The sequence below is a fragment of the Panthera uncia genome, chromosome B4 (genome assembly GCF_023721935.1).
Source record: "Panthera uncia isolate 11264 chromosome B4, Puncia_PCG_1.0, whole genome shotgun sequence".
NCBI lineage: Eukaryota > Metazoa > Chordata > Mammalia > Carnivora > Felidae > Panthera > Panthera uncia.
In genome coordinates this window covers 53,669,961-53,696,227 of record NC_064809.1, presented here as the reverse complement: position 1 = coordinate 53,696,227, position 26,267 = coordinate 53,669,961, and the positions used below count along the sequence as shown (strand labels likewise).

Here is a 26,267-nt window from a genome sequence, read left to right as displayed (position 1 = left end):
AGTTGCTCAGGGACCAACAGAGAAAAAGCATGGTACCCCATTATCTTTCCTTGAGGGCAAAGCTGCCCTTGAGAGGATGTACATTTCTAGAGGAACTTCAGAAGGCAGGCACCAGGCCTTACAGATCTTGTCAGCCAACTAGTAGGAAATGGAAGGATATTTCCTGAATTAAGACTAGGGGCTTGGGGATGGGAGGTAGTCATTGTTGTAGCGAATGAACTTCATCACCAAGAAAGCTGAAAATTGAAAATGCAGGCTTTCTTTCTCTCTCTCTTTTCTTTTTTTCAGTTTTATTTTTAAAAAAACATTCGGAAGCACCAATACTATTCCAGGGGAAAGTGCCACCAACATCTTGGCCAAGAACGGCGGTCCTCTAAAGTTTATTTCTATTTGCACTAAATGCATCCAAACGAAAGCATGAGAGTCCAGAGCAGCCAAAGATGGGCAAGTTGTAGGAATAACGGGGCTTCTGTGTTGAAAAGTCCGTAAACTGTGAGGCTGCAAAGAGCAGAGGCCGCCCTTGCCATCGGAAGGTGACCTCCTCACGTGGGGAGGGAGAGAGCGTGAGCACACTGGAGCCCTTGTCCTTGAAGGGGATTGAGCGAGCCGGGGGGAGGGGTAGGCGGCGATCGGGTTTCCAATCACAATAGAGGAAGCTAAGAGGCTGTGGGGCGTGTGGGCCCCGCCTCCTCCTCTCTCCTTGCAGATCCTGGGCCGGAGGAGACGCTTGCCGCTGACGGTGTCTTCTTCGCGCGACCCTTACAGCCGTTTCTCTCTGGTAGGTTTCAGCCCAGGACCCCGAGTCCTCGCTCAGGGACACCGGGTGGGGCGTGCAGGGGAGTCCTTGCGTAGCGACACTAGGGAGAAGGACCAAGAAGGACTGCCGCTTTCTGGGGCCTTTCGCCCTGAGCATCCGGCCTGGGCCTTGCTCAACCCCAGGGCGCGGGGCGGCAGGCCGTGCCCTTCGCTGGGGAACGGGAAGGCAGAGCGAAGGGACTGCCAGAGCCCAGGCCTTGTCCTCACCGCCGCAGAGCTCGCCTCCAGCCTGCGCTGTATCAGGGCAGAGACTTGTTGCATTTGCAGCTTGCCCTTGACCGGTTTATGGCGGCCGCATCACCCCCAGTGCCTGCTGCTGGCCGGAGCCCGGACACGTGCTTGAGGAACTAGGGGCGGGAGGGGGAACCCGACAACAGTGAGGGCTGGCTGATCTCCAGCCTGGGTATTGGAATCCACCAGCACGGTAATGGACAAATGCCCCTGCTTTTGCGGGGACGGGGGTGAAGGATTGGCCCTGCGCTCCAGTTTTCACCCGGCCACAGATCCAGGCCTTCTTGGACATGCGGGCCTGTTCTCTTCTGGCCTCCTTTCTTCATGCTTCGGGTGCTTTGTTTACTTGGCCAGCTTTGGGTGTTGAGAGTAAGGAAGGGCTGGAATTTTCCCTAGAGACCTCCTGGGAGATCTGTGTTTGCCGCCTTCCCTTGTGACCTGCTGCTCTCCGGGGGCCCGCGCGGGGAGGAAGAGGTGGCCTGTGGGCGGCGAGCGACGCAAGCTGCAATTAGGGCCCCGGGAGAGCTGGCGGGGGCGAGCGGGCGGGCTGGGACTTGTCTAGTGGAGGAATTATATGGCAAAACATGGCTTTTTAACCGGCTAAAATGGAGGGGTGGCCTCCAAAAAGGACCTTTTTACTTGAACCTAAAGCTGTGGTTCATTGGCTCATTTCTAATGATTTATATGCGCCGGGAGGAGGTGGGGGTGGGAAGGATGTCCACCAGCAGAGGCGCTGGACCCGAGGTTGGGATGGAAAGGACGAAGAGTCAGCGACTGTTACCCTTTACCATTCTGTTTTTTATTGTTATTTAAAAATTTTTAATGTTTATTTATTTTTGAGAGAGAGAGAGCATGAGCAGGGGAGGAGCAGAGAGAGAGGGAGACAGAATCTGAAGCAGGCTCCAGAGCCCCACGTGGGGCTGAACCCACAAGCCCACGAGATCATGGCGTGAGCTGAAGTCCCAGGCTTAACCGACTGAGCCACCCAGGCACCCCAACCCTGTTTATCATTCTTTTTCCTTGCAGCCACCACTCTGATCTTGGCACAGACCTGCATATATAATAGAGAACACTTCTAATTTCTTATAGCTCCTATTAAGGAAAAAATTTTAAAGCACTTTTCTCCAGCAAGATCTGAAAGAAAATATGTACTGGCTTCAGTCTCTAAACTGTAGTTTCTGAAGTTTACAAAATTAATTTAGAAGGTTTGTCTGAACAACTAATCTGTATATAGCAACCGTTTCTGGGTTTTTCCTTTCCACCCTTACTGGATTCTATATATAAGGATCTTAAACCACCTAGATGTAACGGAGAAAACATGAGTATTTTGTGTCTGTGTTCAACAAGAAAAGATGTGGTATTCATCAGATTCTGCTCAAAATGCAGGACGTGTGTGGATTTCTTTGTAAGACCATCCATTTGTGGAGACAATTGCACTAGGTTGACTATTTTTTCTTTAGCACCGGTGAGAAAACTGCAGATGTACTCTGCAAAATAATCACTAAATGTAGTTCCTACAGATGGGGTGCAATATTTTGGGCAGGAAAAATAGCTATAGAACAAAATAGTTGTCACATAATTGTCTTCCAAATTCAAGTACTTTATACCAACTTAGAGCCTTACCAACTCAATTACTTAACATATACAGTTACTAAATGAGGTGTTGTTCCTTAGTCCACTGCAGATGTGAAACAAAAAAGGAGACTGGAAAGCAGGGCACGGTTTGAAATAGTTAAATAGGTACAGTGGACCTGACAATCTAGCATAAAAAGTAAAGAGAAAACTAAACTAATAATGGGTTACTATTATAAGTGATTGTTGCACTGAAGAAAGGGCTTTGTTGAGACCTGTACTGTCTCTCTTTAAGAAGTCAGGGCAGAATATTTTGTGTCCTAAGTTGCCACAGAATTGGCAAATAATTACTGAAGTTTATTTCAGTAACTTTTGCCATTTTAGTTATCCAGAAAATGCCCCTGATTATCTGACGTCACAGATAAATTTGGTGTTACCAGATGGAAAGTTTTCCAACAGATTTTCTTTTCTTTTTCTTTCTTTCTTTTTTTTAATGACTGGAACAAAATTATAATTCAAAGGCTGATATTCTCCTAATGTGACTCCCTGGAAGGAAAATGTATTAAGCGTGTACCTGCCTTCCAGTTAGCTTCCAAGGTGCACTAAGCGGAATTGAGAGTAATATTTCTGAAGATTTTACGTAAACATTCATCACCCTTTTCCTATCACTGTATGGATGTCCAGTACACTGTAACAGGTTTTAAGTGAGACTTAAAGTAGAAGAACCATTCCCTGTCTTCAAAGAGTGATAATAACCATTAGCAGTAGGAATTATATTCATGACTGGCCATTAATTCTTTTAGACCAAGCTTACATATGGGTTAATATGGGACCCTAATTCAGTTTACATAGTTACATATAAATTCTTTATGAGGGGAATGGAAACAAGTAGGCTAATCTAAATGTAAATATTCATGTCTTTCAGCCAATAAATGAACAGCCACAAGACAAAATTGTTGCAACTTGTTAAATACTAGCACAGAATCACAGGCTGAAGAGAAGGACCCAAATTCTTATGGCTTCATGGAAATTTTTGTTTTAATGAAATTCTCTATTAAGCAGGCTACATGGTTCTTTAAATAGATTTTGTGTTGGAGAATGTCATTAGGGTAGTTTTCAACCATGCCATAGTTCAGAATTGCAACAGTAACATTTTATGGATTATTCCCATCTGGGTTTCACATGTGGGTGTATGTATAACGTTTTGATTCTTTTCTTGCAGGGCACAATGGCAACTCTTAAGGAAAAACTGATTGCACCAGTGGCAAAAGAAGAGGCAGCCGTCCCAAACAATAAGATAACTGTAGTGGGTGTTGGACAAGTTGGTATGGCATGTGCCATCAGCATTCTGGGAAAGGTACATTTCAAGAACACCATGCATGATAATTTCAGCTTGTGTATACAGTCTCTTTAGGCACTTCATGGTTTTATTGTATCTTTTAAAAGATTTTTTTTTCCTGAACAATTTTAAGTAAGTTACAGACCTTATGACACTTCACCTTTAAATACATGAACATGCATTTACTGAGAATGCTCTCCTTATGTGACCACCATAGAATTACTATACTCAGGGATGTTAACATTGATACAATACTGTTATCTACTGCATAGTATTTAGAGTTAAAATTCTCCCAACTGTTTTATAGCTTCTTACAGCTGTTTTCACCCGAATCCCAAATCATATATTTTATATACTTGACATGTCTCTTCACTCTTCTTTAGTTTGGAACTGTTACTCAGCTTTCTTTGTCTGTCTTATCACTGACAATTTTGTAGAGTGCAGGTCAGTTTTGTAGAATGCCCATCAATTTATGTTGGTCTGATGTTTCCTTGTAATTAGGTTCAGGTTAAATTTTGGGGTTATCACTAGGTGACGTCATCTTCTTCTTGGGGCATCACACACATCAGCACGTGATGATCAGCTAGTCTTATTACTGGTAGTGCCCAAGATGCCCTGGTTTGAAGTGATGAGTACAAGATTTCTCCATTGCAGAGGTCCCTTTACCCTACATAATTAATAAATAATCTGCACAGGACTTGGTGAGGTTATGGAAATAACCTTCTAAGTCCTTCAGAGTACATTTCCTAATAGGACATAAATTCTCACATAATCAATACGGTTATCGGCATCAGGAGATTTAACACTGATGTCATACTGTTAGCACCTTCCACCCCTGCAGACTTTTCCCTATATACCTCCATAGACGTCTGGCTTCCCGTATATATACTCCAGGTAGGTCAGGCCATTGCTTTTTTTAGTCTCCAAGGACTTTTGAGGAAAGCGGTCTTGTCTTATTCACCTCACTGGATTGATTCCTTGAGCTTTCTGAAGGCTGCCTTAAATGTAGGAACCCTGCCCTCCCTAAAAAATGCTGCTTTGCCTTCAGTAGAGTACACTATCCCTTTGTGTTATATCTGAAGGCTGTCCGAACAACCCTAGCCAAGTATGTTTCTGTTGCAAAGTTTAAATTCTCAAGGAACAATTGTATACATTATCAAAGAAAACAACTAAAATATGTAGTACACACCAATGAAGGTTTTCTGCTTTTACACTTTTCTAGCTAGTATTGACTTGGTGCCTGTTATTAGGATGGCTGTTTCCCAAATTTCAGGGAATTGAAGCAATCACAGTTTAGTGCTCACTGTTCATGCCAGTTAAAATGAAAAATATTCCAGCTTACATGTCTTTTAAAACATTTATCGAATATGTACCATATTGAAAGTATTTTCATAGGGGCGCCTGGGTGGCTCAGTCGGTTAAGCGTCTGACTTCAGCTCAGGTCACGATCTCACGGTCCACGAGTTCTAGCCCCGCGTCGGGCTCTGGGCTGATGGCTCGGAGCCTGGAGCCTGCTTCCGATTCTGTGTCTCCCTCTCTCTCTGCCCCTCCCCCATTCATGTTCTGTCTCTCTCTGTCTCAAAAATAAATAAAACATTAAAAAAATTTAAAAAAAAAGTATTTTCATAAAACCCCTCATTTTAAACAACAGCCTCAGAATGGGAAGTGTTCATATCCTGTTTTCAGATGAGGTGGCTGAGGTATAAAGAGATCAAGCAGCCTGCCAGCTGTCACAGAGCCGAAGGGTAGAGGTGTGTTTGTGTTTTGTTTTTTAATTTAAGTAAACTCTACCCTCAACGTGGGGCTCGAACCCTCGACACGGAGATCAGAGTCACATGGTGCACCGCCTGAGAGAACACAAGTTGCCCCAGTAGAGATGTATTTTGAACGCGGACTCTGGACTCTTGACCATAGCGCCTCCAGTTTCTTTTTATTCTGTGCTAGTATGTAGGCAGTTAAGAACATAAAGGTGTTAGTAAAATACGAGCTAAAGATTTTTCTTTCCTCCTGCTGATCGCAAAATTTGGACCTTTTGGGAAACAGCATCTGAGCCGTCATTCCATGAAAAGTACCTCTGGTTTTCATTGCAAACTTAAAATCCCCTTCAGTCAATAGCTTGTGACTGTTTGCAGTTATATAACACTTTGGCCCAGTTCTAGTGCTTGGGAGAACAGCCCCAGCTGCTAACACAGTAGGAGTCTTCTAATTTCAATGCTACGAAGGAGTGGCTGCCTTTATTCAGAGACCATTTTTACTAATTAAAAATGTTTAAATCTTATTTTAGTGTGTGAGGATTAAAGTGCTTCAGAATTAGGATTCATAGTTGGTAAGGATTACAAGTGCCACTAATTTAATAGATGAAAAGAACGGTGCCTACTCTGTCAGGGGTTCATATATGACTTCATTTACTCCTCAAAAGCTGGTGGGGCATTGCCATCTCTGTATTACAGTTGGAAAGAAACAAACTAGAAAGGTAAGCCACTTGGTTAAGATCACACAGAGATAGTAAGTTCCTGATCCGGTTTTGAGTCCATCACTGGACTGGTGTGCTTTACAGAGAATACGCATTGCTTTCTCCCCAGGAAGTGAGCCAAGCTGTGGCATCAGAGATAGAGAGGTGAGGAGGCCCACACCTTTGCTAGGCCTGAGAAGGCAACTGAGGCTCCCTAGTACAGTGTCCCATTACCACCAAAAACTCAAGTTATTTTTTGCTTCTTTTGCTCACTTTCCCCATCTTCATTGCCTTTATATTGAATGTAGTAAGCTTTGATAAAAATTGTAGCTCCTGTACTTGAACTTACCAGTAGTTTCACAGGACACAGGATACAGTTCTCAAAATCTGAGACTTCACAGAGCAATTTGGTGGAGAGCACACACACCTCCAGGGGGTACCATTCACACAGTGTTAGCAACACTTTTCCCATCTCTGAGTTTATCATTTACCATCTGTCATCTTTCTCCAAAATACCATGCTCATTTCTAAAATCCTTTTCCAGGGGCGCCTGGGTGGCTCAGTCGGTTAAGCGGCCGACTTCGGCTCAGGTCATGATCTCGCGGTCCATGAGTTCGAGCCCCGCATCGGGCTCTGTGCTGACAGCTCAGGGCCTGGAGCCTGTTTTGGATTCTGTGTCTCCCTCTCTCTGGCCCTCCCCCATTCATGCTCTGTCTCTCTCTGTCTCAAAAATAAATAAACGTTAAAAAAAAAAAAATTAAAACCCTTTTCCAGGAGTGCCTGGGTGGCTCAGTTGGTTAGATGTCCGACTTCTGCATAGGTCATGATCTCATAGTTTGTGAGTTTGAGCCCCACAATGGGCTCGCTCTATGCTGGCAGCTCAGAGCCTAGAGCCTGCTTTGGATCCTGTGTCTCCCTCTCTCTCTGCCCTTTCCCCACTCTCTCTCTCTCAAAAATAAATGAACATTAAAAAAGAGAGAGAGAAAAAAAAAAACCTTTTCCTTCCATTTTCTGTCAGCTCGAATGTTCTACCCTAGACCATCAATGTTGACTTCTTCCTTTTTGATATGCCTTTGTAGGCAGGCAGTCTCTGACTATCCAATATCAAGTTAACTTCCTTCCCAGAAACTTTATTTTATTCATTTATTTTTAAATAATGATTCTAATTCATCAACTACAGTAAATTTTTTTAACATTTGTTTATTTTTGAGAGACAGAGCGTGCATGGGGGATGGACAGAGAAAAAGGGAGACACAGAATCTGAAGCAGGCTCTAGGCTCTGAGCTGTCAGCACAGAGCCTGGCGTGGGGCTCGAACCCACAAGCTGTGAGATCGTGACGTGAGCTGAAGTTGGACACTTAACTGACTGAGCCACCCAGGTGCCCCCCTCTTCGCAGAAACTTTAACATCACCCTTCCTTATGGTCTTTTTTAAATGTTTTTATTTGTTTTATTTATTTTGAGAGAGAGAGAGAGAGAGAAACATGAGAGCGCCTGCAAGCTTGAATGGGGGAGGGGCAGAGAGAATTCAGAGCAGGCTTCCCACCATCGTGGAGTGAGGCTGGATCTCACTGTGAGATCATGACCTGAGCTGAAAGAGCCACCCAAGCATCCCTGCCTTATGGTCTTTATAGAACTTCACCCTCTGTTAGAAATCATCTCAAATTATTTGCTTAGTTCCTGTTCCCTTTCTGAGATATTCCATGAGAGAAGCGACTTTGCTGAATTTGTTCATTACTGTGTTCCTGATTAGTAGAATAATGTCTGGCACATTTAGTAATAAGTATGTATTACACAAAAATAAATGTTTCTGCTATTCCTAGTAATCACTTACATTTTGTCAAGTTTCGATCGTAGCTTTTCCTTTTCCATGGCTTCTATTGCCAAATAGAACTCCTGCCCTACTGCCAATCACAGGCTCTCCATGTTAGCTGCCAAGGGGAGGCTGTGAATATTAACTGCATCATGTTGTCAGGGTCTTGCAGAACTTTCATTCCACGCAAGGTTATCATAAACCCTTAGCCTCGGTGTTCAGCTGCCGTGGAGTATCTATCCTCACTTACAGTCAGCTAGCCGTGTTCTGGTGGTACAGCTACGGCCTGAGAAGTCTCCTAGGAGCAATGCAATTACAGGCCTGTTGTGAAGTAGTTTTAAGAGAACAGGACTTGACTTAAAAGTAGGACATCATTAAAATTTGGTACTTGTATAAGAATAGACCGATGAATAACATAGACTGAAAGCCCAGAAAAAGGCCCAAGCAGTATTTACTAATATAAGTGGCATTCCACGAATTGCTGAATAAATGGTGCTTGTCCATTTAGTTCATTATTTGGAAAAAGTTATACCTTTTCCTCCCACAAAATTTCATGCAGATTAAGCACTTGAATGTAAAAATGCAACCATCAAATACCAAGGCATTGGTGGCAAGTAATTTATTGGCTAAGAAGGTCAAGAGGCAAATATGGCCACCTCTGGTCCACACAGGACTTTAGATTAAAAGGTATTTTTGTTGTATGTTAAACAAAGGGTCAGATTCATCAGTGATGTTCTTGCCTTCTACCTGACCTGTTCCTTGATAAGATTACTGCTTTCGCAATTAAGCCTTGCTATTTCAAACTATTTTAAATATGTTAACAGCTTAAGTGAATTCATAGGCTTTATATTACAGGTTATTCCCTGCTTTTTGAAAGCTCCTGTTCCGCCATTTTGCTTTTACTGAAAGACCTCCATTAGTAGCTGTTTTCGCTAACCAAACGAAATCCCAAGAGGGAAACTGTTTTACCTCAAAAAGGTAAAAAAGCAAAAAGCAGTCAGAGTTTATTTTGTTACAGAGGCAGCACACATCTTAAGCAGTGAGTGGCCCCACCAAGCTCCTTCTCTGGGAACCACGCCCACTCAGCATCTCAGCCTCAAGCTGCTCAGCTTTGAACTGAGCATCTATGCTTTACCTCAATTGAATTCTGTGCATCTGAGCAAAATGTGTCCTGAGGTATCATAAAAGCTTAAGAGAGGCTATTTTGGGATTTGAGAATTCTCAAAATTTTCCCATATAAGTGAATGGTAATCGCTTCTGTTTTATGCCGTTTCTGCTTACAAAAGTGTTGATAGGAACATTCTACTTTATGATAGCGGGGGAAACCTGTGTATGAACACAGAAGGAGATTTATTTCAGTCCAACAAGTGTCGGTACTTAGTCACATATCTTCTGTTTTGCCTGCCCCCACACTCGGAGGATATTCAGTTGTGCAGATGCAGCTAAATTCAGTGCTACGATTATTTTTTTCAAGTGTTGCATCTCTTCCTTCCTTGCCAGCTGAGGATGAGCTTCTCAGCCAATTCTCTACACCCACTGGCTGAAACAAAAGACAGGATCTGAGATCCTGTGACATCCTTTTCCACTTAAGCCTGAAATTGTTTTGCCATGCTGACTTTAGCAGCACACATGTGGTGTTACTAAAATAAAAGTGATATTCTGAGTGCTTAGTACCTTGACAGAATATTATGGCTATTATTAATTTATAATGTATTAATTTAAGGTTTAAAAAACACAAATGAGGGTTTGTGGGATCTTGTCAGAGGCTGCAGAGGAACAAAACCATTTAAAAAGTATCAAAACCTATTTTTAAATAAAACTTGCTACCAATCAATGCCAGTATTTGATAGATGTGGAAATGAGAATATAGTTACTCAGTAATCCCCAATTCACAAAATCGTTACTTCATAAATTTGCAAGTCAATCTGTTGCTTGGAATTAACACATTGGGAGGTTCAAATCTCAGAAACCCTCACAAGCAAGCCTATTATAATTCACTTCTTGAGGCTAGCAAGCCACTGGGATTCTAGAGACTGCACGGTGCTCATTTGTTGGCTCCTACAGGGAGCAGGACCTGCTTTGACTGGTAAACTAAAGGAGGTCAAGTTTTCTTACTGGTTTCTCCCTCTGCTGGCCAGCCCTCCAGACTCCCTGAGTTCCACCCTGGACTACTCTACCTTTCCCTTCAAAGTGCTTTCTGAACCCAATTACCTACCCTTTTCACTATCAACACCCCTCTCCTGTATATCTGATGACACTATCCTTAGAAGCAGTATCTGCATTTTTAAGTGGGCTTCAGTCTTGATATATCATATTAAGCTGATTCTTTTGCTAACAGCCCTGAAGACAGTAAAGGCAAGGACTCTAGTTAATTTTGGTGGGAGGGATAACTACTTTTTCCAAAGGTTTCACAAATTTGAAAGCTGAAAGGTTGTTTGGATACATCTAGACTGACAACCTCCCCCCTCCTTACTTTTCCAAGAAGAGATCAAGTTCTTATTAAAGTAAATATCATACATGATTGATAAAAGGATAACCCAAGGCTTTGTTTTCTCCCATTCTTCATGTAAAGATATAGAGAACATGTAAACATAAAACATGTTACATATAAAACATTTTATGGAATATAAAATTATGATACTGGATCAAGATTAGATAGTATATTTGTTGACTTAGACTTTTATTTTGAATGAGTAGCAGAGGATGACAATTGGAATAGAAAACAAGAGAGTTTAGAGAGTGGGGAAGTTTGGGTTGATCACAGGAGAATCTGCTCCTCCTGGACCCTCCCATTCATAGGATGCCTCTTCCTTTCCCCATCATGACAGGTCGGTTCAAGACAACCTGGGGAGTTCAGGCTCCAACCAGGGCTTCAAATTCTACTCTATGCTCAAATTATTGGTGGTTTGAACCAAATTTTTCCTCTGAAAAACCCTCCAAACTGGAGGTGACTTTAGGGATGGACACTGCCCAGGGTTGTTTCTGGGTCTGGGTGAATCTTCACCACCCCTCATTAATGGGGAGTCTTGTATATCCTAAGACCACTGTTTAACTGTTGGTTTCATGAGGAATCTTTGTCTACATATTCTTAAAGTGATTTGTATCATGGTAATTGAATCCTAGTTGAGTACTAGAAGGTAAAATTTAGAAAAAATCAATGTTTTAAATCTTAATAATCATAATTCAAGACTTTCTCATGCAGTTTAAAGAGCACACCTAACTCCATGGTAGAATTCTCAGGGTTTTTAGACACTTGGTACTTAGCCATTTAAAGGGTCCCTGTTGCGCTTCAGCTGAGGTGCCCTCAAATGGCTTAGGGTTATAACGCCTGTTCTTGTGTTTCTAGTCTCTGGCTGATGAACTTGCCCTTGTGGATGTTTTGGAAGATAAACTCAAAGGAGAAATGATGGATCTGCAACATGGGAGCTTATTTCTTCAGACACCTAAAATTGTGGCAGATAAAGGTAGTTGCATTTTATGACCAAAGTGATCTAATAATAGATGCCCTTACTCTAATATAAAATTACTCTTCTATCCTGGTGAATCTAGCGTTGGTGGTTTTTCTTTCCTTCTCAGTTCAATTCATCCTCAAGGACAAATGCAAGTATTACCTCTATGAATTCTTCCCACATGATTTCCACACATCTGATGCATAACATTTTAGGAAATTGTATCATAATGCTTGTTTATGTGTATCTGAGAACAAGAATGTTTTAAACCCCCAAAAATATGTGCACAGAGTAATTGGAGTGCTTTGAAGAAGCAAAATAAAATTCATATTCTGTCCCTGTTCTGGGTTAACACATGTATGCAGTGATATTGCCACCATAGCAGTATCTAAAGACAGAAATGTGGGCCTCAAAATAATTTCTATTACTAATAGCTGCTCTTCATTGAATTACTAGTATCTGGGTACTGTGAATTTTTTGAATATCACATTTTACCTCATTTTCCCAACCAGCCTATGAGAGATAGATCTTATTATCTTCTTGTTATAAGAGGAAACTGATAAAAATATTAATAATCATCAAAAGTCACAGAGCAATACAGTTTATGATGTGACTGAACCATAGCTATTGAATCTAATGATCACAATCAGGTCAAAATGTCTACATTTTGGGAAGTGTGGCACACTTCCTTGAGGAAGAAAATATTCTCCAGAGAAACACAGCTGCTAAAAGTGAATAGGCTTCCTCAAAATATTGCGTATTAGAAATTAGTTTCCAGCCAACGACAAATTAGTTTCTCTGCCTTCCTTCCCCTTCATAGATTGGATTAACATTACAAACCTAGAAGTGTCTTTAAGTCCCTTTTTTTGTTGGAGGGCTGCCTGTTGAACTTTGGACTCACTGTTCTGTTTTATCAAATTACTAGCAATCTAATATTCTCTAAAGTCAACAGCATTTTGAATTTGTTAGCCAGAAACATAATTTAAGGCCTTCTTTATTTCCCCGGTCCGTTCTCCAAGCCAGTTGGATTGCTTCTACATAGCTCAAAGAGGAAGAAGTCATTTCTCTTGAGCATCGGACTTCAAATCCTTATAATGTTGAATTCTTGCATACGTAATTCTTATATGAGTTCTAGAAGCTTCTGTATGTTCAGTTTCTAGAGTATCTCATATATGATGTATTTTGATGCAGAGTTGTATTTAAAGTACCTTCTCTTTTTCCCCCTCTTCTTCAAGATTACTCTGTGACTGCCAATTCTAAGATTGTGGTGGTAACCGCAGGAGTCCGCCAGCAGGAGGGGGAGAGCCGGCTCAACCTGGTGCAGAGGAATGTTAACGTCTTCAAATTCATTATTCCTCAGATAGTCAAGTACAGTCCTGATTGTATCATAATTGTGGTCTCCAATCCAGGTAGTTTATTACAGTGATGTCTTCAGGTTCATTCCTGTTAAGTTAAATGTCTTGGGGTTTTGTTTTATTTTGTTTTTTGGCTTAAAAAAATATGTTCTAGTATTTGACTAGCAGAATCAATTCTTGAAGTAATACTTGTGTCTTCTTTTATTGACCACAAAAGACTAGTGTTTTCAAAACAAATGGCAGAGTCCGAGGCCAAATGTTTAAAACTGTGAGAAGAGTTCTGTATAAAACAGTTGCATCTGTTTCTTTCATCAGAGTTTGTTGCAGAGTCTAGAAGCTTTTTAAATTTTCTAGGAAGATTATCCTGGGATTTGTAATGAAACATTGAAAGGTGGCTTCTATTTGTAAGAAACATTTTAGCATATTTGACCTTCTGCTGGCCAAAAAGTGTGTTCTAGTGGCAATGAATTTGAGAGTAGCTTAAAAGCCATTAGTCAGTCTAATTTTAAAGATAGAAATAGACTATCTTGATGGACAAATACATGCTAATGCCAAATGTTACTTGCTTTTTTCATTAAATCAACATTTGCAAAATAAACATTAAAACTTCTGGTTAGAGAGAACTAAAACTTCTGGTTAGAAAGAATTGCATTATTTCATCTCAATAGTCAGAAGCCACTCTCTGTTTCACACTTGTGTCTGTAATTTGCCACCAAACATACTGTTTATTGGTGAGCATAGTAGATACATTGATAAAATGATAAAACCAATGGTTTCTGACACTTCACGTTGAAAAAGATTGTGAATAAGAATCAGGGGAATCCTTATGGCTTAGGGAATATTGAGAGTTGGGAATCAGCAAGGATAGAGATTCTATTAGTATTATTATCGGCAATCCTGGATGGGTGTTACTAAATAGTTCACTCTTATGTATGAAACTTGTTGCAAGTACATAGTGGCACATAGGCTTGGAACAGCAGTAGCAGATAGCTGGCACTCAGGAAGTTGCTGTATCCTGTGCCTAACGCAGACATTATTAACTGGTTATACAACTTTCCAGGTATAGCTTCAAAGTCTTAACTCTCCAGAGAGTTACTCCCACCCAATCAAAGTTGCCAAGGAAGAGTTTATAATATCCCATCCAAAATGACCTTAAAATATCATAACCAAGGTCTATATATGTGTGGAGGTGGAGATTGCAAGATTGACCTCTTGCCTTCCTTGTGTGCACATTTTATCCTTTTGACAGCTTAGCCTGTAAGTGCTGTGATCCTGTCTAGACCAGCAAGTTTTACTCTACGAAGTCTCAGGGCTGTGCCACATCAGGATAGAAGTTCTATCCTAGACATCCTTTCATTAAATACTACAAAATGTAAATCCCTTGTATTATCACAATTGCTTACTGATTAGTATTTTGTGCCCAGGAAAATGTGTAGTATTTTCTTAGTAGTGTGTCTTAGTAGTAGTAAGTCTTAGTAGTAGTGTGTCTTAGTAATTTAGTAACCCATGGTTTTTGGGTTACGATGACATTTATTACTGTCATGGAACATTACAATCGGAAGAAATTTATGGGACGATCTGGTTCTCCCTTACCTCCATTATCCCCCAACTCTATAAAGTCAGTATTCACATCTTTCTGGCCACATCTCAGTTGAAGGCTGGAAAAGTTGGGGAGGAGGAAGTTCCTCCCCATAATTGATGTAGCAGTTGAAATCAGTTTTGATTTAGTCACGTATTTTTTTAAACCTTTTAGTGGATATTCTTACATACGTTACCTGGAAACTAAGTGGACTGCCCAAACACCGTGTGATTGGAAGCGGGTGTAATCTGGATTCTGCTAGATTTCGTTATCTTATGGCTGAAAAACTTGGCATTCATCCCAGCAGCTGCCATGGATGGATTTTGGGAGAACATGGCGACTCAAGTGGTAAAGAAAAAATCCATAATATTCTTATGTGTACTTATGGTATTATTCTTGCCATTCTGAATTTTCACATACTTCATGTTACAAATAAGTAATTTGTGGGAGAATATTTTGATAGTGACTAGGTAAATATGTATACATTCCTCATCAGTTTTTTGCCTGCTAAGTTTAATATTCATTGATAATTCTTTATTAAATAAATTGTTACTATAATTGTCAGACACAATATTCGATCATTCCTTCTCTATTTATTATGTTCTACTGTAAAAGAGAGCTTTATCTTCCCCAGTTATGTATTCATTTACTTATATAAATGTGAACTCACATTTTTATTTTATTCCACAAATGTTCTCTTGCTGTCATCGTAATGCAGAAATTGTCCCAGATTAGGCAAGTAACAGGCTCTTCAAACTGGCTCCTGTGTCTTTTTGACATATCCCAGCATTTTTTGAGCACTTCTTTGTGTCTGGGACAGTAAAGTGCATCATATCGGTGTTATACTTATTGGTGCTATACCTCCCTGTTCCCTGCACGTGCCGTGTTTCCTTCGAAGAGGAATGGTGTTTAGAAACCAAGATCTCCTAGGTTTGCTCATGATCCTGGTATGTCTCTGCTTCTAGGTCCTTTCAACGGACAGAGGTATTATATCCATTATTTTTATTGAAGGGGGAATAAATGGGTAACAAAAGCTTTTACATAACCAGTGTACTATTCTATAGTGTAAAATAAATCTTGCTTTGAATTAAACCTGATTTGGGGGCACCTGGTTGACTTTGTCGGTAGAGCATCCAACTCTTGATCTTGACCCTGAAGTCGTGATTTCAAGCTCCACAGTAGGCATGGAGCCTACTTGAAAAAAAAGAAATGAAGAAAAAAAATGAAATCTGATTTTTAATAAGTCATTAATAACTCATTTAAGTAGTAAGAGATCATTTGGTAAATATCTCAAATATGTTTTTAGGAATTTAAAAAGAATTGTTGGACATAAATTAATCATTATAAAAAGACCAACATTAAAGTTATATTGCACTCCATTTCTTTTATAATGCTTTGTTTTGAAACAGTTAAAAAAAACATTTCTTTAAGTTAATATTTCAACTTTCATTTAAGTTAATACTTCTGTTCCACGGGATACAGAAATATTAAATAAATAGGGCTGGTTCAGTTGGAAGAGCATCCAACTCTTGATCTCAGGGTCATGAGACCTGAGTTCAAGCCCTGCATTGAGCTCCACTCTGGGTGTGGTGCCTACCATATATATATATATATATATATATACACACACACACGTATCTATGTATATATGTATATGGCATATACATGTGTGTATATATACCATATACATACGTATATACACATATACGTATGTATATGGTATATATACACATATATACGTATGTATATATACACACATATATCTAAAATTAAAAAATAGGGGTGCCTGGGTGGCTCAGTTGGTTAAGTGTCCGACTCTTGGTTCAACTCAGGCCATGATCTCACGGTCCGTGAGTTTGAGTCCCACATCAGACTCTGTGCTGACAGTGCAGAGCCTGCTTGGTATTCTCTCTCTCTCTCTCTCTCTCTCTCTCTCTCTCTCTCTGCCTCTCTGCCCCTCCTCCCCTGCTCACTTTCTGTCTCTCTCAAAATAAATAAACTTAAAAAAATTTTTAATTAAAAATTTAAAAAAATAGTAAAATAAAATTTAAAAATAAACTTAAAACATTTTTAAATGAGTTGATATTTCTCTTCCAAACAATTTGATGTAAAAACACTTATGAACAATTCTAATTTTATCTTATAACTTTTAAGCCTATTTATTAAACCAAAATACATTGTGTAGGCTAATGGTGTAAAACTGTAATTGTCCACAATACTTTAATACTGATGATCGTCTTTATTTTACTACATTCATATCTGTCCTACATGCAAGGAACTATTTTCTCCCTAAAAGGTTAAGGTATAAATTTTCTTTCGAATTTAGTGAGAGTATAATGTGATTTTAGTTAAGCATTTGCTTTGGTGTAAGAATTTGGACTTGTGACTGTTGTATTTGTGCTTTTTTATATAATCATGATAATTATTATTCAGGTATCTTGTACCACTTCATTCGAGAGTTCCTTATATCCAAGGATTTGCTTGAATTTACAGCCTATATAAAAAACTCTCTAGTGTACAGTGAAAATTCAATCAATGCTAGTTATTATACTGTGTGGTTATTAGAACCACACATCTAGAAGTGATAGTATGTGTCCTACAGTTTAAGGCTTGCATCATAATGAAGAAGATAAGGCAAAGCAGGAGTAGTGGCTTATTAAAGATCCTTCAGCAGTTAGTGGCATATCCAAAAGTAGAATCATGTCTTCTGACTCCTATCCAGTCTTCTATTCACTCATCACTGTCATTTTTTCCAAAACGCTTTTTTTTTTGTTTCCACATTTGACCTGTATTGTGTACAACCCTGACATTGATTATGTAGATTTCATAGTTTCATCAAAAGCCATGAGAGTACCTTAATTTTCCCAAGAATTAGCCTGGGTTCGCAGAAGTGGTGGACTTAAAAGGGAGTCTTGTTTGGGCATGGGTAGCTTTGCCCTTCATAGCTAGTTTTAGCCATACTAGACTTCACTCATGCTTTTGCTCATATTTCCTGAGTTTACAGTGCTCTCCTCCAAAGGTCTCTGAGGAACCATACTTATTTCTCAAGCTCCTCTTCAAATGCTTATTTTTTTTGCAGCCCCCTTTTTTTATGTTTATTTTTGAGCAGGGGAGGGGCAGAGAGAGAGGGGGACAGACATCCGAAGTGGGCTCTACACTGACAGCAGAGAGCCAGATGTGGGGCTCGAACTCATGAACCATGAGATGAGCCAAAGTCGGATGCTCAACCAACAGCCACCCAGGCGTCCTTTTGCAGCCCTTTCTGACACCCTTTACCCTTAAATTAAAGCAGACACTTATGTTTTATTATCCTTTCTCCATACTTCCGTGATAGCTCATCCCATTGCTTTACTTTCCTTTACCTGCTTCTCCCAGTAAATTCTGAGCTTGTCGACAGCACAGAACATGTCCTCATTCATTTTTGTACATCTACATCTTTAATATAATATATACTTTTGGCTGGGTAAAGGTAAGGCTGGCACAGGTAAGGGTGTTCTTACGCATCAAGCCCTCCAAAAGATGTAGTCAGTCACTGATAGACCTTTGCTCTGCCTCTGGAGGCATTCCTGGAACTATTTGATCCAGTTAGGACCAGAAAAATTCACTGTGGTTACATGGAGTTTCGTTCAAGGGATGGACTAAAGTTGGGACATGAAGAGATAATTAGAGTATATTTGGACCTTATCATAGGATTTTTTTAAACTTTGCTCCAGAAGAAAGAGGTTTATTATGTAAGAAAAATAAGTAGGAAGTTAACAATTTCTCAAATCTAAAGTTTAGGGTAGTCCTGAACTGAAACCCATTGTGATTTCACAAACCTAGAGGGAGGCAAGGAGTTTCACATTCTCTGTAAGTAATGACACAATAATTCTGTGTTGCACCAAAATGGTTGAAAGTTAAAATGTCAAATGTGTGGCTGTTTGAAAGCACATGTCTGCCTTTGGGGGAAAGTTTACTGGCCAGTTGTCTTGGGAGCAGTTCCAGGGGGAATTCACTAACTTGCCTCTGAGGTGAAATCTGAGCTAAGAGAAGAAAAGAGGTTTTAAAATAGTGTCAGAAATCTATGAAATGTTTATCCTTTTTCTCCAGTGGCTGTTTGGAGTGGAGTGAATGTGGCAGGCGTTTCTCTGCAGGAACTGAACCCGGAAATGGGAACAGACAATGACAGTGAAAATTGGAAGGAAGTGCACAAGATGGTGGTTGAAAGGTAAATAGAATGGTGGTTGATTTAAAATGGTTAGTTTCATCTTTATTCAGATAAAATTAAGCTGCCATATAAGTCCCCCTAGGGAAAGCAAATATTTTTCTGGAGAAATTCTGTTATATAGGGAACAGGAGCAAAATGTGGAATTAACAAGTGAGAAGGGAGAAAGGCTTCCCAATTGTCTCTTATCGATAAATAACGTTGACTTAACCTAGAACCTGGACACTGTCTCGTCATTGCCTAAAATGAATGCTTTCTGATTGATTGCTAAAAGTATGAAAGCTGTGCTGTATTTACCTTTCCACACTTAACTAAAGAGGTCTCCCTCTTTTATCTCTCTCTCTCTCTTTTTTTTTTTTAACTAACCATCTTCCCTTCTGTGACCTTCATGCTTATAAAATAAGGTGTCATTCTGGAATAGAGTAAAGGATTATGGGCTTGGATTCAAATCACAACACTGGCACTAACTACAGTCTTGCAGAAGCCATTTAACTTTGAAGTTAAATCTCAGTTTTGTCCCCTGTAAAGTCATATGCTAATAGAATTATTATAAAAATTGAGTCACAAGCACATACATAACACTGGTGAGCATTTAATAAATGTTGGCTGTTATTATTTGCAGAGAATTGCTACAAGACTTTCTCAAACATGGAATTGTTTTGCTTAGTTTAAATGTAATGATTTTTTTTTTTGGAGGAAAAGATTATTTAAAACTGTGAAAAGATTATTTAAAACTTAGCATTTCAGTTAACGTAATCCCTTTATTTTACAAATGAGAAAACTGGGACTCACCCTGGCAATATAACTTGCACAAGGTCTCCTAGCCAGTGATTGCATTAAATGCCAGTTTCCTAAATTCTAATCTTGGTTACTCCTGCTACACCATGACCAGAGCCGTTGTGGGTTTCAAGGTGTAAATTTTAAGCTCAGAAAATTGCCAAGCAAGGTATTGTCTTCACTGTGCTGTTAGCTTAGTCATAGTATTCTAGGTGACAGTAAGTGGGACCTCAAAATCAAGGTATATTTTGTCCTTTGAATGTAAGGGTCCTTTTATTTTCATTGTTTCCTGATTTCCTTAATAACTTTGGGAATATTTATGTTTATGAATATGAAAACTTGTTGGAAAAAATATTTTTACCACTGTGACTTTGTAAATATTTATGCATACAATAAGCTGTTTAAATTTATCGAAACATTCATATAAGAGCCTTCTAGGTAGTGTTTATAACTTTAAACATTTTTACATGTATGTTAAGTCATTTAACAAACTTGTGAAATAGATACCATTGTTATCTTCATTTTATAGTAGAGGACACTGAGATAAGAAAGGTTTAATGAAGATTGCACAGTTAATAAGAGAAAGAGCAGAAGCCAAATCCAGAGTCCAGTTTCAGTAATTATTAAGTCTGATTTCAATGATCTCTTTATGATTCTTTCTTTCCTTAGTGCCTATGAAGTCATCAAGCTAAAAGGATATACCAACTGGGCTATTGGATTAAGTGTGGCTGATCTCATTGAATCCATGTTGAAAAATCTATCCAGGATTCATCCAGTGTCAACAATGGTGAAGGTAAGAGAAACTGTAATAAATATAATATAATTTTTAGTATTATATTCTATGAATAGATTTATTTAAAGAAGGACAAGATAGTCTCAGTCTGATTTTTTCTGAATCTCAAAAGTTTTATGGAAATTTCTCTTTTTTTCCCCTTGTTGTTAAATATTAACTGTGAATCTTTTTTGACACATTCTCAAAATGTATAATACTCAAGTTGACATATTAATCTATAGATTGCCTTTGCAGTATTTGATACCTTAGCAAATTTAGTTCAGTTTAAAAGCTATGATATACTTCAGTAGAAAATGATTATTTTTCAATAAAATTAAGATTGTATTAAAACATTGTGTGACTTAACTGATTCATTTTCCACAAGTTAGTGGCAGGGGTGAAAACATAAGAGGAAAATGCAGTAGATTAAAAGAAATATGCAAAAGAGAAAGATATAGACGTATTTGGTGGTTAAATGTGGTATCAGGTGTTTGTGGTTTTTTTAAATACTATAGCAAAACTTTAAAGTAAGTATGGCAAAAATTTGATAACTCCATTCAGACTTGGAGTGCATGTTTGGAATTTGTTTATCTCTATTTTGATGTATGTTCAAAAATGTGTTTTTATTTATTTTTTAAATGTTTATTTATTTATTTTGAGAGAGAGAGAGAGAGAGTGTGTGAGTGGAGGAGGGGCAGAAAGAGGAGACAGAACCCCAAGCAGGCTCCATGCCACCAGCACAGAGCCCAACACAAGTTTCAATCTCACAAACTGTGAGATCATGACCTCGAGCCAAAATCAAGAATCAGATGCTTAACTGACTGAGCCACCCAAGTACCCTGTATATACAAAAATTTTGGAATTAAAAGTTTAAAAAATAGGAGCACCTGGCTGGCTCAGTTGGGAGAGCATGTGACTCTTGATCTTGGGATTGTGAGTTCGAACCCCACGTTGGGTGTAGAGATTAAATAAATAAACTTTTTTTAAAAAGTTTAAAAATATATATAAAAGTAACTTGTTTGATATAATTAAATAATCCAGTTAGTTATATGGTTAAATTAACCCTGTGAATAAATTAATTGCTTTATAGAAACTGATAAAGTGTTTTGGAAATTGTACTATTTTTTCAGCAACTCTTGGATGTTGCAGAAATCTTGCCTCTGAGTGGCTTCCAATTACTTATTCTTGATCAGCTATCATCTGAAATTCCTGAACTAAATAATTTTTAAAAATTTAGGATTTCATGAAAAGCAGCCCATTAAGAAACACATTACAGTGCAATTTAATGTGAAGACATATATGAAATTTTATTAAAGTATATCTAAGCAGAGAGGGATGTGTCAATAAATTTAATAAAGTACTTACTACTTTCTTAGAAATTTCTAGTTTTATCCTTTATTTTGTATATTCTTTGTATAAAATCAAATTCAAAATGTAAGTATTTAGAAAATATAGGCCTGTAAGTGTTGAAAATTAATGGATGAATTTGTGTTTATCTTATTAATTCCTACATTTCTTTCTGTTTAAACATAGGATCTGTGATCATTCTTATCTGTGGTTTCATTTCTTAGTCTGTATTTCTATTGTTCTGGCAGGGAATGTATGGGATTGAGAATGAAGTCTTCCTGAGCCTTCCATGCATCCTGAACGCTAAGGGATTAACCAGTGTTATCAACCAGAAGCTGAAGGATGATGAGGTTGCTCAGCTCAAGAAAAGTGCCGATACTTTGTGGGACATCCAGAAAGACCTAAAAGACCTGTGACTTCTGGCTTCTAAGCTATAGAAATTTAAAACTACAATGTGATTAACCGTGAGCCTTTAGTTTTTCATCCATATACATGGATCACAGTTTGCTTTTATCCTGCTAAATATGTGAATCTGGGCTCACAGAATCAAAGCCCATGCTTGGTTTAGTGCTTGCAATATGAGCCCTTGAACAAATAAAATTATCTTAGTGTGCTTCTGTTTCTGGGATTTTTTCTTTAGTGACTTCTGAAAGATTTCAGTCAGTATTTCAAATAATTCTTCCCCCCTCATAAAATTTCCTAAATTTGATCATCTCACTCCATTTTCTACATTTGTCCCTCCAAACAGCATGCTCTTTGTTACAATATATGACATGATTTTGTTACTGTCATCTTAAGAATATGATTACCCTTTTATTTTTAAAGACATAATTTTTTTCGAGCAACTTTAAGTTTACAACAAAATTGAGAGGAAGGTATAGTGATTTCCTGCATAGATGATTCTGGACTGCTGTGCATTGTATGATGGTTAACAGCATCCCTAGCATTTGCCTATGAGATGCTGGTAACCCATCCTTCCCCCTAGTTGTGTCAAACCCAAATGTCTGCAGACATGCTAAATGTCCCCTGGGGAGCACAAAATCACTGCTCTAAAGTATCTGGATCCTCATTGTATAAATGAGGAAACTGGAATATCGGTACACAGATGGGCACTCAGCTACTAAGTAGCAAAGAGTTGGGATTCAACACAGGTATTATAGCTTCTTAATCCCTCCCTGATCACAGTGTACTATACTGCAGTAAATACTAGTTACTGTTACATTTTTATATCTTTAGGGTTTATAAAATAATCTCAAAATCATTCTTACATTTAATATTCCAGCATGTTATGAAGGTATTCTGTATTACAGAAAGGTAGACAAGGTATTAAGTTCCTTTGCCAGTCACATTTCCAAAGTGAGTCAATCTTGGTATAATGATCATACAGATGTAAGAAGAAAGGTGTTAGAAGGTGGGGGAGAGACAGTAAATATTCCCCAAACTGAGAAGATACTTTGAGACCAGAAAACGAAGGCGGTGACTTTATACAGTTTATACAGTTTTATTCAGGGTGACTTACTGTTGGGGGGGGGGTTGCTCCAAGAAGAGGATGACCCACAGCAGCTGCATAACCATTCTCTGCAAGATCTGGACCTTAATCCTCTGATTTAATAGAGCAAGGGGACCATTGTAGGGAGATCAGAGGGTTCACACACACACCTACCTTTAGTTAGGTCTTGTGGTACCACCTGTGCTTCAGGAAGGGGAAAGACATTGATTGTTATCTTTAACAGATTTCGTGGGGGACCAAAACAAGCCTCCCCCATTCTGGACCTGGCAGGCATTTCTGAGGTACATATGTTAATCTCCAAGTGGCCTGGAACTTAGAACCCCAAGAGAGGTCATTGAGCGAACATGAACAAGATGGAGGGCTTAATTTGGAGTCAGAATTGTCAGCACTCCTACAAAAGTTATACATTGTTCCAGTTTCTATGTGAATGCTGAATTTATAATAAGCCAGAAGTTTCCAAGCTTAAGACTTCATGGATCGGTTTAAAAATTTTTTAATTTTGTGGAGTGCCTGGCTGGCTCAATCAGTGGAGTGTGTGACCCTTGATCCTCAAGGTTGTGAGTTCGAGCCCCACGTTGAGGGTAGAATTTGCCCTCACATGAGTACGTGTGTTGAGTGACGTAGGGCATCTCGACATAAGTTTGACAACTTTTTATTTTGCCAAATAAGGATGTGGAGGAAAAAAAATATAACCATATAATCTCACCATCATACAGATAAACAGACATTTTAATGCCAAAAGAATGGAAAGGCCATAATCTCAAATTTATCAACTGTCATGGACCATGAACAGAAAGGCAAAACAGTTTTATTCAGGGTGCAGAGCCAAAAGCTGGAAGGAGTCTCGGTCCTTGGTTTTCATAGAGGTGTTATACCAGCTGTGGACTGTCTGCTTCAAAACTGCTTTTACATTAGAAGGAAATAAACTCCTAGCACTGTTATTTTGGGTATCTCTTTCGGCTAGCCAAAGCTCATTCTCAGTGACAAACTCTGTTAAGACTTTATTGGAAACAGGCAATGTACATGTTAGCAAATAACTTTGTATCTAATGGAGATAGACACAAATAAGAATAGCAAAACAAGGTGCTTTATTTTTTACTTTTTTATTAAAAAAAATTTATGTTTATTTTTGAGAGAGACAGAGACAGAGTGCAAGCAGGGGAGGGGCAGAGAGGAGGACACAGAATCTGAAGCAGGATCCAGGCTCCAAGCTGTCATCATAGAGCCTGATGCGGTGCTCGAACTCACAAACTGTGAGATCATGACCTGGGGCGAAGTCAGATGCTTAATTGATTGAGCCACCCAAGTGCCCCAAGGTGCTTTATTTTTTTAAATATTTATTTTGAGAGACAGAGAGAGACAATGAGCAGGGAAAGGGTGGAGAGAGAGAATCCCAAGCAGGCTGTGCTGTCAGCACACAGCCCGACTCAGGACTCAATTCCACGAGCTGCAAAATTCTATCCTGAGCCGAAATCAAGAATCAGATGCTTAACTGACTGAGTCACCCAGGCGTCCCAAAATAAGGTACTTTAAATCAAGAAAAAAAAAACCAAAAAACTGAGTTCTCACCTGTTCGACTGGGGTACTTCAGTTATTTTCTTATTCTCTGGGGAAATATGGAAAATGGAACTGCTAATATTCTCTAGGAATAGAGTAACAAGTAGTTAATACATGGGTTCAGATATTCCAGAGGTCAATATCCAAAATGCAAAAATCACCACTGTTTGGGACCAACATAGTATACTCATAAAGGAAATGTTATCCCATATAATTTTAACATTGGAGGTACCCGTGTTGCAAGTTATTTTACAAAGGAGAAACTGAGACCCAAGTACTAATCTGATTTGCCTAAATGCAACCAGGTTAGTTTGTGGATTTATTGGCTAGTACTCCTTCAAACTGGCCAAAACAAAACACAAAAGAGGAGGGAGAATTTATTGGTGTACCTCACTGAAAAGCCTAAAAGTAGAACTGACCTTAAGCAAGACTTTATTTAGAAACAACAAAAGAAAGGTCACCAGAATTACCAAACTTCTCTCCAACTCCCTGCTTAATTCTTGTCTCCTTTGTATATTTAGATTCTCAGGTTCTGCGGTGAATTGTTTATAACAACTTCAATCTCATATCCTCTTGTGTTCAGCTTTCCTAGAAACTCCAGAAAAATATCTCATTGCATCCTGTTATCTCACTGATTAAATGCACATTCTTGAAACTATCTCCATGGCCTGGGAGGGTCACTGTTCTTACTAATAACTTGATATTTCTGGAGCCAAATAACTGAGAAAGGTAGAGGGGGTGGGTCCCAGCAGAAATTTAAGTTACCAGACACTGAGAAATAACATGCTAGTTGAAACAACAACAACAGCAACAACAAAAACAATAAATGTCTTTCAATCTTGACATTCCAATTTCTGATCCTTTCCATTCCCCCATTTTACTGCCTAGCATTTCCGTCCCCCAAATACCTACGTAATAACTGCTTTCAATTTTATCTGGATTCTGCCTTAGTGAAGTTTTTTACATCAAATGTAGACCTTTTGAGGGGAAAACCACTACATTTTCCTTCCTAGAATCTGGCTTAACTTGGTTCCTGTTATTGAAACTCCCACATAGAAACACTAGTCATGGGGCGCCTGGGTGGCTCAGTCAGTTGAGCATCCGACTCAGCTCAGGTCATGATCTCACAGTTTGTGAGTTCGAGTCCCGCATCAGGCTCTGTGCTGATAGCTTGCTCAGAGCCTGGAGGCTGCTTCAGATTCTGTGTCTCCTTCTCTCTCTCTGCCCCTCCCCTGCTCATGCTCGGTCTCTCTCTGTCTCTCAAAAATAAATAAATGTTAAAAAAAAACTAAAAAAGAAAGAAAAATACTATTCATTACTTTTGAAAACTGAGAGACGAGAGGAAAGTAGGAATCTTGTATCTAGTTTTGGAGCAAGCAGGTCTATGTGAACATAATTAAGCAGAAAATTAAAAGGGGAAGTCATAAAACACTAAGTCAGCCAATAAACAAATATTTACTCAGTGTTTCATATAAATAACTCTTCTAGTTGTTGT

At 39.1% G+C, this 26,267-nt stretch overlaps 1 protein-coding gene across 1 annotated transcript; it reads left to right on the top strand.

Annotated features, from left to right (window-relative positions):
* Window positions 1–683: 683 nt before the first annotated feature.
* LDHB (lactate dehydrogenase B) lies at window positions 684–22,318 on the top strand. Its single transcript, XM_049625175.1, has 8 exons — window positions 684–778; window positions 3,842–3,976; window positions 11,569–11,686; window positions 12,907–13,080; window positions 14,780–14,953; window positions 18,695–18,812; window positions 20,256–20,379; window positions 21,954–22,318. Exons 2-8 carry the CDS (start codon window positions 3,848–3,850, stop codon window positions 22,119–22,121), a joined length of 1,005 nt encoding a protein of 334 aa, XP_049481132.1. The 5' UTR covers window positions 684–778; window positions 3,842–3,847; the 3' UTR covers window positions 22,122–22,318.
* Window positions 22,319–26,267: the final 3,949 nt, after the last annotated feature.

What these genes read in the sequence shown, in the direction of transcription:
- LDHB (XM_049625175.1), top strand. Translation starts at nt 3,848, where the DNA reads ATGGCAACTCTTAAGGAAAAACTGATTGCACCAGTGGCAAAAGAAGAG. An exon ending in AATTGTGGTCTCCAATCCAG is followed by an intron (nt 13,081 to 14,779) that starts GTAGTTTATTAC and finishes TAAACCTTTTAG; the next exon opens with TGGATATTCTTACATACGTT. An exon ending in AGAACATGGCGACTCAAGTG is followed by an intron (nt 14,954 to 18,694) that starts GTAAAGAAAAAA and finishes CTTTTTCTCCAG; the next exon opens with TGGCTGTTTGGAGTGGAGTG.